Genomic DNA, 16137 nt, shown 5'->3' with positions numbered 1-16137 from the left:
CGCAGAAAGGTGGAGAATGAGGGTGTCCTCCTCACCGACACCATGCGGCCCTCGGAGGGCATGAAGGCGGGCCGGTTGCTCAGCCTCAGCTTGGTCTGCAGGGTGTTGAAGTTGATCTCCAGCTGGCATTTCTCCTGCACTTTGGGTGGCTTGTGGACGCGGCGGTAATCGCGGAAGTCCTCCAGCTTCTGCTGCATCTCCGCCATGGTCTTCTCCGGGGCGCGGTTCTCCAGCCAGGGGATGGTGCGGCGGATCCACTCCAGCAGCTGGGAGAGGAGGGGGGTAAGGGGAATGGAGTGGGGGGGGGGGGGGGGGGGGTGGACCCAGAGTCACAGAGAGGGGGTGTGTGTGCGTGCGAGAGAGAGAGAGTGTGTGAGAGAGGGAGACAGAGAGAGAATTGGATACAAGACTCAAAATGGTGTAAAGATATTTGGAAAGATGCAAATTTTGACCCAGAAAGAGCAGGAAAGGAGACATTCATGGAGACATGGAAAAATGGAATACATGATAACATACAGAGAAAGTAGTAGATGCTCTGCTGTTGGCGGCAGAGAAGTAGAGGAAGAGGCAGAAACTGTGGACAGCAGAGGTGGGTACTCACATCGCTGGCCAGCTTCTCGTAGTCCTCCATCAGGTGCTCATTCTCTTGGTTCACTGCTAGTACCTTGCAGATCCGATTGGCTGCTGTCTCAGCCTATCACAGATGAGAGCCATCAGCAGACAGTAAAACCACTGTTGAGGTGACACTGCTAAATCAAATGATGAATCTACAATCCATATCAAAGGTGGCTGTTCTCATCCTTTTTAATGTTCCAGTTACAGCAGCAATTTTTATGTCCTTAGCACCTCTAAAATCTACATTTATCAGTTCAGTCATGAATCCATGTCTGAACAGAGTAAGGTAAGTGACAATGAGGGAAAGGCATAGCCTTTCAGAGCCCAAGAAATACATACAAAGTTGATGTGTTGCTGTATCAAATACACACACAAATGATTTCCGCATCTGATAAACTGGAAGCGCTGCATAACAGCAGGCCCACTGTGGACGAGCTGGTGCATTGTGAAAGAACTGTGCAGCCCAATAATACTCTCCATGCTGCTCATGACTTCGTGCTTCGTCCACACCAACTTTTTTACAGACAAACCGCCTATCTCTGCGCATTTCTGATCCAGTCCACACAGGGCAATCCTTCTACCTGAGCGAACTACCCTCCCTGGGCTACAGGCACAGGTAGACACACTAACAGCAACAGATAGATGGCATGAGAAAGGGAGACCGAAGGGGAAGAGATGGAGGAAGGGGAGAGAAAGGGGACAGAGGGAAGGAGGAGGAGGTGCAAACTGCACATGGACGACCCCCGCAAAGGTCACAGCGAGGTAGCCTCGCTCATCAGGCCTGACAGCTTATCTGGTGAGAGCTGTGGTCTAAACCGAGATAATGTATGCACAAAGGCCAAGCAATAAACTGCAGCGGATGATTCAGACGCTCAGCCAGTATGCAGCGGGTAACAAGCATTGCGTCTGAAGCTGTCGGTGCATACTTATCACAGTTCCGCGGTTGCCACCAGACGTATGTGAAGAGAGATACAGACAGGCAGAGAGGAAACCAGACTGGTGTGAGTTCAGAACTGCACAGACATGCACACAAAAGAGGAAGAGGAAACTAAAGGGTCAGACAACTGGCACTACCAAATCTAAATAATAATATAGGGGTATCTGACCTAGGTAAAAGGATTTATAAAGATTTTAAACATGGTAGACAAGGTGCCTAAAGCTCGTGGTTAGAGTTGCGTTTTATTTCGGACCTGTAATGTCTTAGAATTCAATACGGTGTTACGATAAACGGTGTTGACATAAACAGTTTTCAAGAGCCTGAACAAAGGAAGTGTTAAAGAGCGGATTCACACGGAACACAAATCAACAGTGAACATGAGTTGATGCCACAATGAGAAACCCGGCGAGCCAGGAGTGAGGCTGTCAATTCAAACACACGCCCACATAAACACAACTACTCAAGACACTACTGAACTCTCATCTCAGCCAGTGTATGCACAAATATTTCTCTAAATGAATGCAGCCCCTTTCACACACACAAGGGCAACGCTGTGTGCCTATCACCAGCTGTGGTTAGTGGTAGCGGTGTATCTGCTAGCTCCACACACTCTGTGTCTGAAAGATACATGCTGTAAATGCTATAAAAACCACATCAGCATTCAGTACCGCTTCGTCCAGCTCATCTGGGATCACTACGGAACAACCTAACTCTGCAATACACAGACAGCATGGGACTATATTACCGCACAATCTAACAGTTCACACAGGTACTTCAGGTGACAGTTAAAGCATTTCATTTAAATACATCTGTAAATAAACAGTGTAGAAAATTAACTGAACAAAATATAACAGGGGAAAAAGATGAGGGAATTTCTGTGAGGGGAATTAGGCGAAAGCCCAAAGCGGATACGTCGTTTGCCAGTTTGCCCTTAGCCCCACCACCTTCCCGCACCAGGCGCATCCTGCCAAAGGGTCAGAGGTCAAAGGCCAGAGGTCAGTCCTCACCTTCTGGGCACCCGAGAAGGCGTGATAGAAGCAGGACACATAGGTCATGATGGCCTTCTCGTCAGGCCGCAGAGTGCCCACGATGTCTGCAGCGAGCCAGCCAAGGGAGCGAGTGAGTGTGCGGGAGAGAGAGGGAGAGAGAGAGACAGAAAGCAGTGAAGCCAAGCTGCCCCATCACCCAGGAGATCCCCGCGCTGCAGGGGAAGGGGGAGAGGAGGAGGAGGATGATGCAGGCCGCTGCCGGCGCCCAGCCCCAGCGGCCTTTCCCAGGGGAGAACCGCTGCAGGATGGTAATGGTCAGTCAGTGAGAGAGAGACAGCCCCACCTCAGAGGGGGAGGGGCCCGCTGTCAGCAGCTCCGCAGGGTAGGAGGGTCAGGGCCACACCCCCACAAACCGGACACGCCCCCCCTCACACCACTTCCAGCCAATGCACCCGACTGCGAATTTGAGTAAAGTGCAGTCAAGCTGGTAACTACAGAAACAAATCTCCCTCAATGCTGGACCTGCACTGTCTCTGAATATTGTTTTTTTTTTTAAAGAGCAAACCAAACACGACTTAATTACCAAATTAGAGAAACTGCTTAGCAGAGCAAAATGCTATGGCTCTGTGCTCCAGCAGGGCTCTCATTAAATGAACTTGTTTGTTTGCCGGCTCTACACCTTGGCGGTCGGCCCGTATCTAGGACGCTGCAAATGGAAGTCTGGCTGCGGATCGAGTTAAGACTTAGAATAAAACACCCTCTCCCGGGACCGGCACTCCTCAAAAACATCTTAATGAATAAAATATTAATTATAATAAGATGGAAAACAGGTGATGCGTCAGCTCGTTAACATTTCCAGTCCGCAGAGAGGGACAGAACGCGAGGAAGAAAACAAGTCCTGCCGGTTTGCTTCATTAGGAGGCGGTGAAGTGTGCCTTCTGCCTGGAAATAATGCAGGCGCGATATGATTTCGTGAGACGCCTGAAGGCCGTTTAAACGGCTTTTTGGTCCCTCACGACTTCTGGGAATTCAGAGGAGGAAGTCTATTAATGATAACACGGTCTCTGAGCAACAGTCTTATCTGATAAGTTTACTTCAAGAAGGCACCCGCAGGAGAGCTTTCACTGCTTACAGTCTTACAGTGCAGATATATTTTATGATAAAATTTTTTCAGTACTTTTCTGAACGGTGCAGCCATGTTGTATGAAACTAGGATTACAACTATCAACCCTGCAGCTGAGAGCCCAAGCCCTGACCTGTCGCCTATCCAGAGCAAGGAAACGGAACCCGATCCTACAGCAGAGATATGCTGCTGCTAACCAGCTCCTTCATGTAGTTCTGACTTTATAAGCACCTTCGTTTCGTTCTGTTGTTACCAGCTCCTTCACTTGGTTGTGTGAGCAGAGAAAGCTTTAGAGCTGGGCCAGTTGGGGCCAGATTGGAGCAGTTGTTGGCTCAGTTCTGTACAGGGGAGTGGTGGTTCACGTGTCCAGTGAGGGGGGGGTGGCGGCCCTGAGCAGCACCCACAGCCAATCCCAATGCTGGAGGAGAAAGCCATGCCAGATAGCAGCTTAGGGACGGGACATGGGGGAGGGTGGGGAGGGGGATGGGGGAGGGGTACCTTCTGAGCTCCAGAGAAGGCATGGTAGAAACTGGACACATAGGTCATTATGGCTTTCTCATCCGGACGGGCAGTGTTGACAATGTCTGCAGGGAAACCACAGTTACACACATAGAGACAGACAGACAGATTCACGCACGCGCACACACGGACAGATGGACAACTAGACAGCAAAACACACAGGTGTGCGCAGACAGAATTGCTAGAGTGGATCAAAGGCTCCTTTATATCAACCTCCCTACCCAACAGTGTACCAATCGGAAAAAGGGATCAGAGAAGCCTCTCACAGTTGTAACAGAATAAATCAATTACACATTAACAAACCCAGACGAGGTGAAATTAGGCATTTCACATTCAGAGTGAATCCTATTCGGTGTGGTCGTCCTTTCCAGAAGTCTGACAATAACTTGTAATGCGTAAAGCCATTCTAGCAATTCTGTCAAGAACTCAGAGCCCCAGGGATACTGACTCTACTGAAATGAGTTTGTGAATGTACTGTATGCATCGTTACAGAATTCCTGTAGTGTGTTGCATACTTTGTGTTACTCAGATTACATGTAAGTATGCGTCCATGTTCAATTTGCAGCTGAGCTGTAAATGTGGGCCCTATGTGATGCCTGGCAGTGGCTGGGTGTGTGAGTGGGTGCAACCCCTTGGGGGTACAGAGAGAGAGAGAGAGAGAGAGAGAGAGGAGAACAGGCAGAGCCACGTGTCCCAGAATGCACTGCTGCAGAGGCTTCGACTCAACAGTCAGGACAGTAATACTGAGGGCACAGCTCACACCGAATGTTTGGGGCTCAGTGAAACAGCTGGGGCTCTGTACACACAAGTAACACAGAAACACACACACACACACACACACACACACACACACACACACACACACACACACACACACACACAGAAGTGGAAACACTGCACTATTACAGCAAACTACTCACCCCTGGGTTCCCATGCGCTAAAACGCGCACTCGCACACACCCAGGCGGCGTGAGAGAATGCACTTTTTGGTTTTGGAATCAGAATCCTATCGCTCGCTCACTCAGCCAGGCACACATAGACACAACACAAACAAAGACTTGAGACACACTGGGCGGGTTGGGGCACGGTAAGGGTGCGCAAAAAACACAGACGTCCACAGGAACGCAGACACGGGGGGGAGGGGGGGTTTGACCGCTGTACCTTCTGCGTCCAGCATCTTGGGAATGTCCAGATACTTCTCGGCCACTTCAAAGGCATTGTTCAGGTTAGTCACGGGGTCGTCCTGAGACAGAGAGAACAATGAGGTCACGTAAACAGCGCAGACAAAAGGGGGAACGTTCCAAACACGTAGTGGAACGTTCACTGAATCACTGCACACGCACACACGTGTGTGTTTGTTCATGCGCTTGGTCTCTGGAGAAAGCGTGAGAGCGAAGGAGTGAGCAATGGAGAGGTACAACGAGATAACTGGTGTGGCTGTTGGCTCCTTTGCTTAGCTTTGATTGTGTGTGTGTGTCTGTATGTGAGAGGGACTTTACCTTTCTCAGCTTCTCGTAGTCGATGAGCTCCGGCCGGTGTCTGTGGATGAGAGCGTTGAAGGCCAGGCCATCCTTCCAGCTGCGGGGAGAGGCAGGGGTGAGACGCACGTGAGAAATCATAAAAGGGTCAAACCCAGAGCCAGGGCCGACGCGTCGCGTTAAGCCACAAGCATGTTCACACACAGACTGGCGAAAGAGAATTCACACACTCAGTAACAAGCTCAGTAACGCTACCGCCTGCACGTAAGCCGATGATCCAGGAGGGGGCACTGTTTCCACCGGAACGGCTGAAAAACCTACAACTTCTGGTACTGCACGTTATAAAAACGAAGGCAACTGCTTCTTCAAATTATGTGAGGATGCCTTTGAGGCTGCCCAGTTCTGCACTGATGCTTCTTTTCTAATACACTGCCACTGAAGCTACTGTCTGAGCAGCAGAATATGCATTTCTGTGTCCCCTGCATTCCTGGAAGGGCTGCGAGAGGCTGCTCTGAGGGGAGATGGAGCGTGCGTCACCCTGGGCTCACTCCGCACCTGATATGGAAGTTCTGCACGTTGACGTTCTTGTAGGGGGCGGTCTTCCTCTGGCACCACAGCAACAGGCCCTCCTTCGCAGAGGTCTCTGGAGAGATGGAGCAAGAGAGGGAGCAGGGGAGAGAGAGAGAGGGGGGGGGGCAGAGAGAGAGAGAGGGAGCAGGGGGACAGAGAGAGAGAGAGAGAGAGAGAGAGAGAGAGAGAGAGAGAGAGAGAGAGAGAGGGACAGAGAGAGAGAGAGAGAGAGAGAGAGGAAGGGGAAGAGATGGTTGTTGTGATTGTCTGCTTTTCTACTGTACAATGTACACAGAAGTGAACTCATGCCAAGAAACCCAACTGAAGTAAGCGGGGGGGGGCAGAGACGGGATCTGGCCTCCGAGGTGACAGCAGTGTGTGGGGGCAGCACGGAGCTTCGTCCTGAAGGGCCATCATATATCTGTGACCTGACCTCACATGCATTTTACCCAACATGTCCTTAAAGTCTAAGCACATCTTAGTAACAAAAAACCAATTTGATTTTTGTTCTTTAGCCGACAATGTTTTTGTTCTGTACCGCAGGCTGTGAACTTAAAGAGTGAGCCATTTATGGCTTTCCGAATAAAACTACCTGAGCAGAACCGCCAGAACAGAACGCTGGAGTTCTGAGACAGTGCAGCGCTGTGAGGGCCTTCTGCGGTGAATGGCCGCGCTGTGCCCATAGCATTTTCAGACAGCGGCTATTTTAGGAGTGAATGGGCGCGCGCTGAATGAAGTCTGAGCGGTAAGCGTTTGTCTATTAAACGTCTCGAGTGACTGGAGGGCACTGAGGACAAGTGGACCCGGCCTCTCCCCACTCTACTCAAGGCCCCTATTTTCAGTGTGTGCGCTTTTCTGCATGACGCACAGCTTGTGATCAGTTCACTTCACCAAAATAAAGGAGTGTGTGTATGAGCCTCTATGTAAGTGTGTGTGTGGCATCCTGTTCCAAAACACTATCTTCTGTGCAAAAAAACCCCCTACACATCCATCTCGACAAAACGCTGTGCTCCAATGCATGACGATAGTCTGAATGGTTTTTACTTTTTCCAAATGTCACTGGGAGGACAAGCTGCACTCAATGTGTGAGGATCGGGGGGGGGGGGAATAGGGCATGTTAGACTTCCTAATCCATGTTTTGTAGGGAAAACAAAGCAAACAAAGCACTTGAAGCATTTAAGGAGGATGTTTTTCTCTGTGTGTGTGTGTGTGTGTGTGTGTGTGTGTGTGTGTGTGAGTGTGAGTGTGAGTGTGTGTGCGCTCTGCTTACCCTCCACAGAGATGTCCTGGATGGCGAACCGCAGGATGATGGTCCAGATCATGCCCAGGGTCATCTTTGCGTTCCCATCGACGATTTCTGAGAAGAGACGGGGAACAGTGAGCCCTGGGGGGCGTGGCCAGAGAACAGAGGACGCACCCGTCGTCCCATCTGACCTGCTGCTTATTTTTCATGTACAGCGCTTCGAAGTTCCTTCACAGAGTCTTCCAGGAAGACAGGGGTTTGCGCTGCTGAAATTTTTATTGGAGCAATTTATGCTAAGTGCAGTACCTTGCTCAAGGGTGTAACAGTGGTATCTGGGCTTGGATCCCAAACCACAAACCACAAATTTCCCTCTGCTGGCCACAAATTTTCATGTGAACACGTTCCAGCCACATCTCCAAACGAAACCAGTGAAGCTACAGCTACAGATTTACTATACACTGTAGAAAAAGGCAGGAGTTTTAGCATAGTATCTTTCACATATTAGCCACACCTGTCATGATGTCATGTAAATCCATGAGACACTTCCAGTGCTAGTTTCTGAGAGACTGTATTGGCAAGGTAGGATGTGCTGCCCCTTGGGCCTTGTGTTTATCTCTTGAAGATCACGCATGCAGCAGCACTCCGAATGCTTTCAACAATGCTCTCTCTCTCCCTCCCCCTCTCTCTCTCTCTATCCGTCTCTGTCTCTCAGCACGCGTCCGGCAGCTGACCTTTCCCAGCACTGACCACGGAGGGGTGTGGCGGTCGGCGAAGCAGAGAGGGAACAGTTTGTCATGACAGAGCGCCGGAGAGTTCACCGCCGTCCTGTCGGGCCCTGCTCCTCCCTCTGTAAAGGCCTGCTGCGGCCTCTGCCCTCTCGACTTCCCGGCGCTTAACGCCGGGGAGGGGCCGCGCGCTCTGGGAAGGAAGCTTGCGCTCTGTGCGTGTGTGTACCCGGAGCGGATGAAGGCTTGCTGATCAAATATGTACCGTGTGTGAGCACGCCCGTGAGGGGCTGTTTTTTGTCAATGGACTGACTGGATAAGAGACAGTCTGCCGCACGTGTGGAGTGCAAGAGAGACAGGGACAGGGGGAACTGACCCTCGGCACCGATAGACACCAGCTTGACCCCCTTGCTGGCGATGAAGTCCAGGGCTTTGTTGACATTGTTGATCTTGTGCACCCTCATCTTGCCTCTCTCTGGCTTGGGTAACCGCTCCCCTGCAAATGCACGCACATACAAACAAATTACTCAAGTTCCCACGATCACTTCACATGCTTTCCAATCTAAATACAAAACAAGATAGCTTCAATTCAAAATGTCAAAAGAAATAGAACTGAAGCGACTAGATAAGGTGGAGTATTTGCTCAGACCAGTATCTTTCAAGTTAAAGATCACATTATTACTGGCTACACACCACTAACCAGATGATCACAAACATGAAATTTATGATACACTTGTAAGTTGCACAAAGGCCAACTTGTGAACACCTTTAGACAATACAAAGAAAACAATCACACTACCAGGATTCCCACACATAGCAATACTTCCATTTCTTGATAGACACAAGCACAGCTGATTCGTATCATTTATAAGTGTGTTTCCTCTCAGCTGAAATTGCAGTAAAGTATGTATAAGTTGTGCTCCAGTTCCATAAAGCATAAAATCCGACAGTTCAGGGCCAAGAAACATGCATGGCCATCGCTGCAGTATGCTTATTGGTCCCCACTGTGTGCCTGCGCCCCCTGCTGGTCAGGCCAATCAGTTACATATCTGCATGTGTAACCCACTGCAGGAAGCCTGGCTCTCTGTGCATTGTGGCAAGGCTGTGTTGGCGAGAGTGGCACTGAGTTTGGGTTCTTGTTCCAGCAAACCAGTGGGCAGAGGGCACACTGAGCTGTAACTGCGCCCGTAGCGATGATGACGGCACCGGAGGGCGGCAGCGAGACGAGGGGGGCGAGGATGGGCGTGGCCCCCTACCTGAGATGACCTCCAGCAGCAGCATGAGCTTGAGGCCGTCCCTGAAGTCCTCCTCGATGTTCTCGATCTGAGTGCCAGCTTTCCGCAGGTGGGAGTTGCACCAGGCTGTGAACGTCTGCACGGAGGAGGAGGGAGAGAGAGAGGGAGAGAGAGAGAGAGAGAGAGGAGAGAGAGGAGAGAGGTCAGAAACAGGCCAGCCGCCACGCCTCAGCAAACCCGGACAAACAAACCCCCCCCCCCCAAGCGATTTCCATATGGGGTCGGAGGTCATGAGGGGACGCTAAACACCAACGCGGATTCAAAGGGTCGAACTGAAAGGCGGCTGACATTTCTGCGCGGTCTGCGACCTTTGCCCTTTATCCTGGGTAAAAATCAAAGCTTTGTGGACCCAGCTTTGAAGATGCCCGTTGCTGGAAAGTACTCTATATGCCATCAGCGTCACAGTGCCAGTCCCCACTCTTGAGGTCACGAGAGGACGGCCAATCTGAGGCGGGCCTCAGCGCTCGCACATCGTTCGGGATGGGGGCTGTGGGCCACCCACCGTCAATGCGGCCTGACCCTCCCGGGAAGCCCCCCCTCCGCGACCGCCGAAATATTCCAGCAGTCCCACCCCACTGTCACCACTGTTGTGTGCCCCCTTTCACTCTGCCAAGTCTCCTCTTTCCAACACCCAACCCCAGAATGAGCCAAACCTAGCCCCAGTCTCCACCTGGCCGCAACCATTACATGAGAAAAAGCTGAAACTGATCTAGGGTTAGCGCCTGGGCGGGGCAGGACCTAGGTACCCCACCCCCAGCCCCCCAAACATACCCTGCCCTACCACGCTGGCCGGGCCTGGGGCAGCATGTTGTTAATCGGCGGCTGTATGAAAACATTATGACTGGGCACTGGGCCGGGCTCAGTGGTCCCGGTGCACAAAGGCCCCATTGAGCAGTCTGCATAAAGAGTCCCTTCACCTCCGCGCCAGCAGAGGGCGACGAGAAGCACAAACACGTCAATCAAACGAGCGAGACCCCCATTTAAGCACAGTGCTGCTGGTGCAGTGAAGGGGAAACCTTACAGTTCAACCCAGGGCAGCGTGGGATGCCAATGGCAATCTACATAGCAAACTCCACTGGAGTAAACCCATTCACTCAGCCCAGCTAAGCTAACGTACGGATCCCCTTCTCTGACTGACGTTTTCAAACATCAAAAATGAAGAGTATCACAGCAAAGAAATCACCCGCAATCTCTATAAACAACCACAGCATCAAATTCTGGGGGAGGGTGACATTTTCCTGTATCAACTCAAAGCATGTCTGCTTTGCACAGGCTTAATGCAGCAAAGTTTGCCAATGGATGTGCATTAAATACAGCGCGCTGTGTTAGTGAAAATGGTATATTTGATCATGCAGTACAGTGTACTGTAAAATCTGCGGAGCAGCAGTTACAGTGCTGTAATTTCATTTTGCCGATGTCACAAGACTAAGCGAGCATAGCGCAGTGTATTACGTTATGGCAGAGAGTCCGGAGGCAGAAGAATTTAACGTCGCTGAGCGCCGCAGCAGCTCGCCGCGCTGCAAGATTAATGCCCGCCTCTACCGTATACGCGGCCCGGTATCCCTGACAACCGGAGCTCTCGGTAGTGACAGGCTAATTTAGCGGAGCTGCTCTCTCAGCTCCCCGATTGAGTTACCGCTCCCGCCCCCGTCACTCAAGCCGGAGAGGCAGGAGAACAACGCACCCTCTACAATGAGAGGAGGCCCGAGCCGAGGAAAGCGAGGTCAGCCGCACACCAGGAGCGCTACGCGCTGTACAGACATACACACCCCCCCCCCCACACAGAGGAAACAATTGACTCTATGCTAACACGATAACGGCACACCGCGCAAAGGCGGCACCATGGGAAGCTGCAGGCCGTCTCTGGTCGAGCCGCCCGGTGACAGGAAGGGGAACGCGGTGACACCGTGACCGCCGCTGCCACGGCTGCCAGGAAGGAGGAAGTGTTTACAGGAAGCTGCAGCTGCTATTCCGCGAGGTATATCTGGAGATAGCCTGAAAGGTTGCGCGTCAAAATTGCCCTGTCACATTGTTTTGTTCTTATCAAACATTTATGCGAGGCCTCTCTGGTAATATACGTCAGGGCAAACGAGGTTAGCAGTGTGGTGTAGTAGGAAGGGGCAGGGCTTGGAACCCAAAGGCTGCGCGTTTGATTCTCAGGTGGGCCACTGCTGTTGTGCCCTTTGGCTAGAATCAACATCCAGCTGTACCAACTTATATCCTGTAAAAGCTATGCAACGGGGCAGAAACTGTACCCAATGTTCTCCTATTTTCATGCTGGGTAACCATCTCGCTACAGTTTGTTAGTGAAATGTAATCTTGAGACTTTATGCATGCTTTATTTTTTGCCTGGGTGTCTGTGGCGCGTCTCCCTTTATTCAAATGCGAGTGATGGTCAGACTGGCCCGGCCAGGTTCCGGCACGGCCTGTGGCCCGGCCGACGGCGAGGGGACATCAGGGGCAGTCATGGAGGGACCCGACTGTGCGACAATGCAGCTCATCTCTCCTCTGTATCAGACTGACAGCTCTCTCATTACCACTCCTTCAGCAGGAATGCACTGCCATAACCAACCAGATCCTGCCTGCCTGCCTGCCTGCCCCCCCTTCCAACACACACATACACACAGACACACTGGGGCATGTTGCTTTTCTTGTCACACACAACGACGTTCATTTGTGATTGGCCCAGAAGTGTCACCTGGGTCACAAAGCCTTATTAGAGAGAGCAATACATGAATAGTGAAAAGCAGCACGCCCACGCTTTCACCAAATGCGCACAAACACACCCTTTATTTAAACACACCCATTGGTGAACCACGCGCACGCACGCACACACACAGGTAAGGGTGTGGCGGCACCCTGAGTGAAACCGGCGCGCAGAAACAGTATTTCACAACTGTCGCACATTCCTCAGATGGCTCGGCAGTGGTGTGTTGCTCTGCTCCCGCCTCTGGGGTTGGACAGCAGCCTACACCTTCACACACTGCCTCACTGATAAGCAGGCTCACGCACACACACGCTCACACGATCACACACACGCTCACACACACGCTCACACACACGCTCACACACACGCTCACACACACGCTCACACACGCTCACACACGCTCACACACACACACACACACACACACACAGACACACTCACACAGACACACTCACACAGACACACTCACACAGACAGACACGTTCACACAGACAGACACGCTCACACAGACATGTTCACACGCTCACAGAGATGCTCACACAGACACACACACTCACACAGAAACACACACTCACACAGACACGCCCACACAGCGTTTCTTCACACGTCCGTGCACAAACACAGGTACAGCGTTAGCATGTCAGCGTTTCACAAAATAACCCAAACCGCACACACCCACGCCAGCGGCCCTTCATCGGGGCCTGTGAGTAGGTCAGTGACAGAGTGGTGGGCGTGTCCCTGGCCAAAGCTGCTGGGGCAGAAACGGACACAGAGTCACACAGGACAGCACTGGCGGACAACGGGGCTTCACGAACCCCACGGTGGGCGGAGCTTCCGTGTGACGTCTGCTCAGCGTCTCAAACCAATCGAAAGTCGCATTTCCACTGACGTGCCTTAGTGATGAAGTAGGTCAGCTGTACCTGTAGGGCTGGCTGAAGGTGTGATGACAAGATGACAGCATGTTGCCCAACTCCTGGCACAACAGCAGACCTGCCCTGATCTCAGGTCAGTGGAGTGGAAGGAGATGTCAATTAAAAATCCCAAAAAAGGGCCAACAGGATCTTCTGCTGCAAGAAATAAGTGAACTGGGGGTCAGACACCTCACAATCTCTGACATGGAAAAAAGTCCTATTTGCCTTTGCAGCTTTCTGTCAGTGGCTGTTGGCACTTAAGATGTTAAAGGGCAGGAGCAGAGCCCTAATATTAGGTGGACAGTGCTAACCTTTAATGGCCTGAGCAGCAGAAAGTGTTCTCATAGGCTAATTTTGTTGGTGGCGGTGGGGTTATGCAACTGTATGTAACACTGCTTAAGGGATGATGGACACTGAGTTTTGGAGGGGGGGACAAAGCAAGACGAGAGACTCAGGGCATGAAGGGGTGATCAAGAGAAAAAGAATCCAGGGGTCTGCCAGCGGGTATTCACAAGGGGGAGGGGCGTTGGCTGGAGAGATTTGCCATGAGACACTTTGCGTTTTAGACAATGAATGAAACAGAAATTAGCCTGCTGGTCAACGCACACCCCTCTGTAAGCACCGTGAGAACAGGCCACTGTGTCACACAGGCACATGTAGCTGCTAGCAAACACTCACACACACAGGCTGTTGTGTACTTGTTATTTTTTTTTATACACTTTTCCTTGTAAACTCCCTCCTCAGACTTGTGTGTGCTCATGTCCATGAGCGCCCAACACACAACCAGCAACTTCATTTCACCGAGTGAAAGATAATTCCCACATTTGATTTTCCACAGAATGTGACTCTGGGCTGCTCTGCTATTGTAATCTCAGTGCTTAGGACACAAGGCCACAACACAGACCCGCATATCTAAGAGATCAAGCTCACACGAACTCGCATCGAACAGATGCTCCCTAACAAAGAGAAAGTGGACATGCTAGAACTGCATGATCCACAAGGCCAGGCCCCCCGCGGCAGCATCCAGAACCCCCCCCCCCCCCCCACACCCCAACCCTCCACCCCCAAGCACAGGGGAACAATGACATCAGCCCAGCCAGAGGGCAGAGAGGACTGTGGGATTGCGGGAGTGCGCGGTGCAGGAGGGCGCGTTTTACGACGCTGCAGGAATGCGGCGCGCTCCGGGGTGAGGTAGGCTAACGGCCGGGGGGAGGGAAGCATTTGCGTGGGCACTTCTCTGCACTGGGCACGTTACTATTTGCTTGAGCAAATACCACCGCTGTAAACTTCGCACTTTCCAAGGTTGTCTGAGTTTGCTCAGTGGGCCTCACCTTGGTGTCGTTCTCTGCTCTGCCAAAAGGAAAAAACTGCCTACAGAAACACCCATGGTCTCTCAACCTACATGGGATACGGTAGTATAACTGCGGCTTTTATTAGGTCAAAGATTACTGATTGGTTATTTAAAAAGGGTTAAAATTTGATCACTATCTTCCATTTGTCCAGGTCTCCAATTCCCTGCCCTTCGGCTCTCTCTGTGGGCTATGCACCGAGCTGAGGGCTCCGCACTCTGCTAAAATTAAGTTTCATCTGTCGCCGAGGTGCTCGGCACTCATCTTGTTATGTCTGGACACGCGATCCTTGCCGACACAAACAAGCCGAGACGCAACCTTTGGAGAAAAACACCGCCGCTGGGGCAGCGCCCCTTGATTCAACAAACAGAACTCCACCAAAGTAACACAAGAGTTTAATGAAAACCCAAGCACAACACTAACATTTCATTATTATGTACTCTCCTGAAAGGAGGTATGTGTGAACGCAGCCAGTTCAGCAAGGGAAGGTGTAGGCTGAGGCATATATTCTAATATCTGCCCTCCACAGCAGCTGCGCTTTTGAATGTATAATTATGCAGAAGTGCACATTCCTGTTTGTGATGAAACATGGCGGCGAATGAGGCCAAACGGTGAGACGTCAGCTCCGACACTCTTTTCCGGCACAGTACCATGCATTTATTTTTGATTCAATATTTATAATTTCACTCACCCGCAACATTTGCACTACACGTATCTGGTGAGGCAGCGCATACCATATATGGCTGCTCGAATGATGACCAAAACCACCTCCCCCCCGTCCCCCCCGCCCTCAGAAGATGTACTAGAACAAAAGTAAATATTTGGGGGGTCTATTTCTGACTGGCGCACAAGCCACAGGAGCTTCCACCGGAGGGCCCTGTTTATTTACTGACTTATTTATGTGGCTTCCTGTCTTTGTGTTCGCTCCCTGACGAAGGCCGGATAAGGTTACTCAACCTGAGCGCGGCGGAGTTAACCCCTTCGGCGCCCGCGGTGAGATCCCGTTACAGCGGAGAACGGGGTTACTGACTGCAGCACAAAATCAGCAGCCATGCTGCCACTCTGCAGCGGGCACCTTTCAAACCCTGCGCGACTGCCCTCTGTAACTGAAGAATGCAAGTTAATGAGCTAAGTGTGTTACGGGCTTAACTAACACACATTCGACAGAAGTTTACCCGTACACAGTGTAATGCCGTCACGAGAGACAAGTAAAATACAAATCACCCAAGGATCCAGATACAGGCTATTAAACATGCACACACACACAACGCAGATCTGAAATTGCACTCACACCACATCGCAAGAGCTGACACACCATAGCGTGTGTGCGTTCTGAGGACAGCATGTGCTCTTTAGCAAGGCAAACCATTTTAAACGTCCTTCCTACCCGTGACAACTGGAAACGGTTATCGTGATAATCGTGACAGGAGTTTGCGGCTAAGCCTCGCAGTAAAGCATTTAATCGGGCTAACATCCTGTCCTGCTGCTCGGGAGACATTAAACACGGCCCCCGCAGCCCTGAGTGCTAGTGCTGCCCAGACACACAACCCCGCTGCAACAGCTGCAAAGGATCACCAGCGTAAGCCAGAGGCCGAGGGCAGCCCTGAGCACACAGGCTACATACTCCTTAAATCACCCAGGCCGGCAGCTCAGAGAGACGGTGTTTAAAGACAGGG

At 51.4% G+C, this 16137-nt stretch overlaps 1 protein-coding gene across 4 annotated transcripts in view; it reads right to left on the bottom strand.

The window, feature by feature from the left end:
• actn4 (actinin, alpha 4) overlaps positions 1 to 16137 on the bottom strand; it is a 45822-nt gene that overhangs the window by 8527 nt on the left and 21158 nt on the right. For 3 of the 4 annotated variants that reach the window (XM_036535946.1, XM_036535948.1, XM_036535947.1), the window contains exons 2-10: positions 9456 to 9570; positions 8576 to 8695; positions 7502 to 7588; positions 6217 to 6304; positions 5683 to 5761; positions 5345 to 5426; positions 4163 to 4248; positions 602 to 694; positions 36 to 266 (exon numbers count right to left, since the gene is read on the bottom strand). In XM_036535946.1, the coding sequence (XP_036391839.1) occupies positions 36 to 266; positions 602 to 694; positions 4163 to 4248; positions 5345 to 5426; positions 5683 to 5761; positions 6217 to 6304; positions 7502 to 7588; positions 8576 to 8695; positions 9456 to 9570 (981 nt within the window). Of the gene's footprint in view, positions 1 to 35; positions 267 to 601; positions 695 to 2559; positions 2646 to 4162; positions 4249 to 5344; positions 5427 to 5682; positions 5762 to 6216; positions 6305 to 7501; positions 7589 to 8575; positions 8696 to 9455; positions 9571 to 16137 lie in introns of all 4 variants that reach the window. The other variant, XM_036535950.1, reaches the window with a different exon arrangement.

This window comes from Megalops cyprinoides, chromosome 9, assembly GCF_013368585.1.
Source record: "Megalops cyprinoides isolate fMegCyp1 chromosome 9, fMegCyp1.pri, whole genome shotgun sequence".
NCBI classification, from domain to species: domain Eukaryota; kingdom Metazoa; phylum Chordata; class Actinopteri; order Elopiformes; family Megalopidae; genus Megalops; species Megalops cyprinoides.
This window is presented reverse-complemented; position numbering and strand designations above follow the sequence as displayed.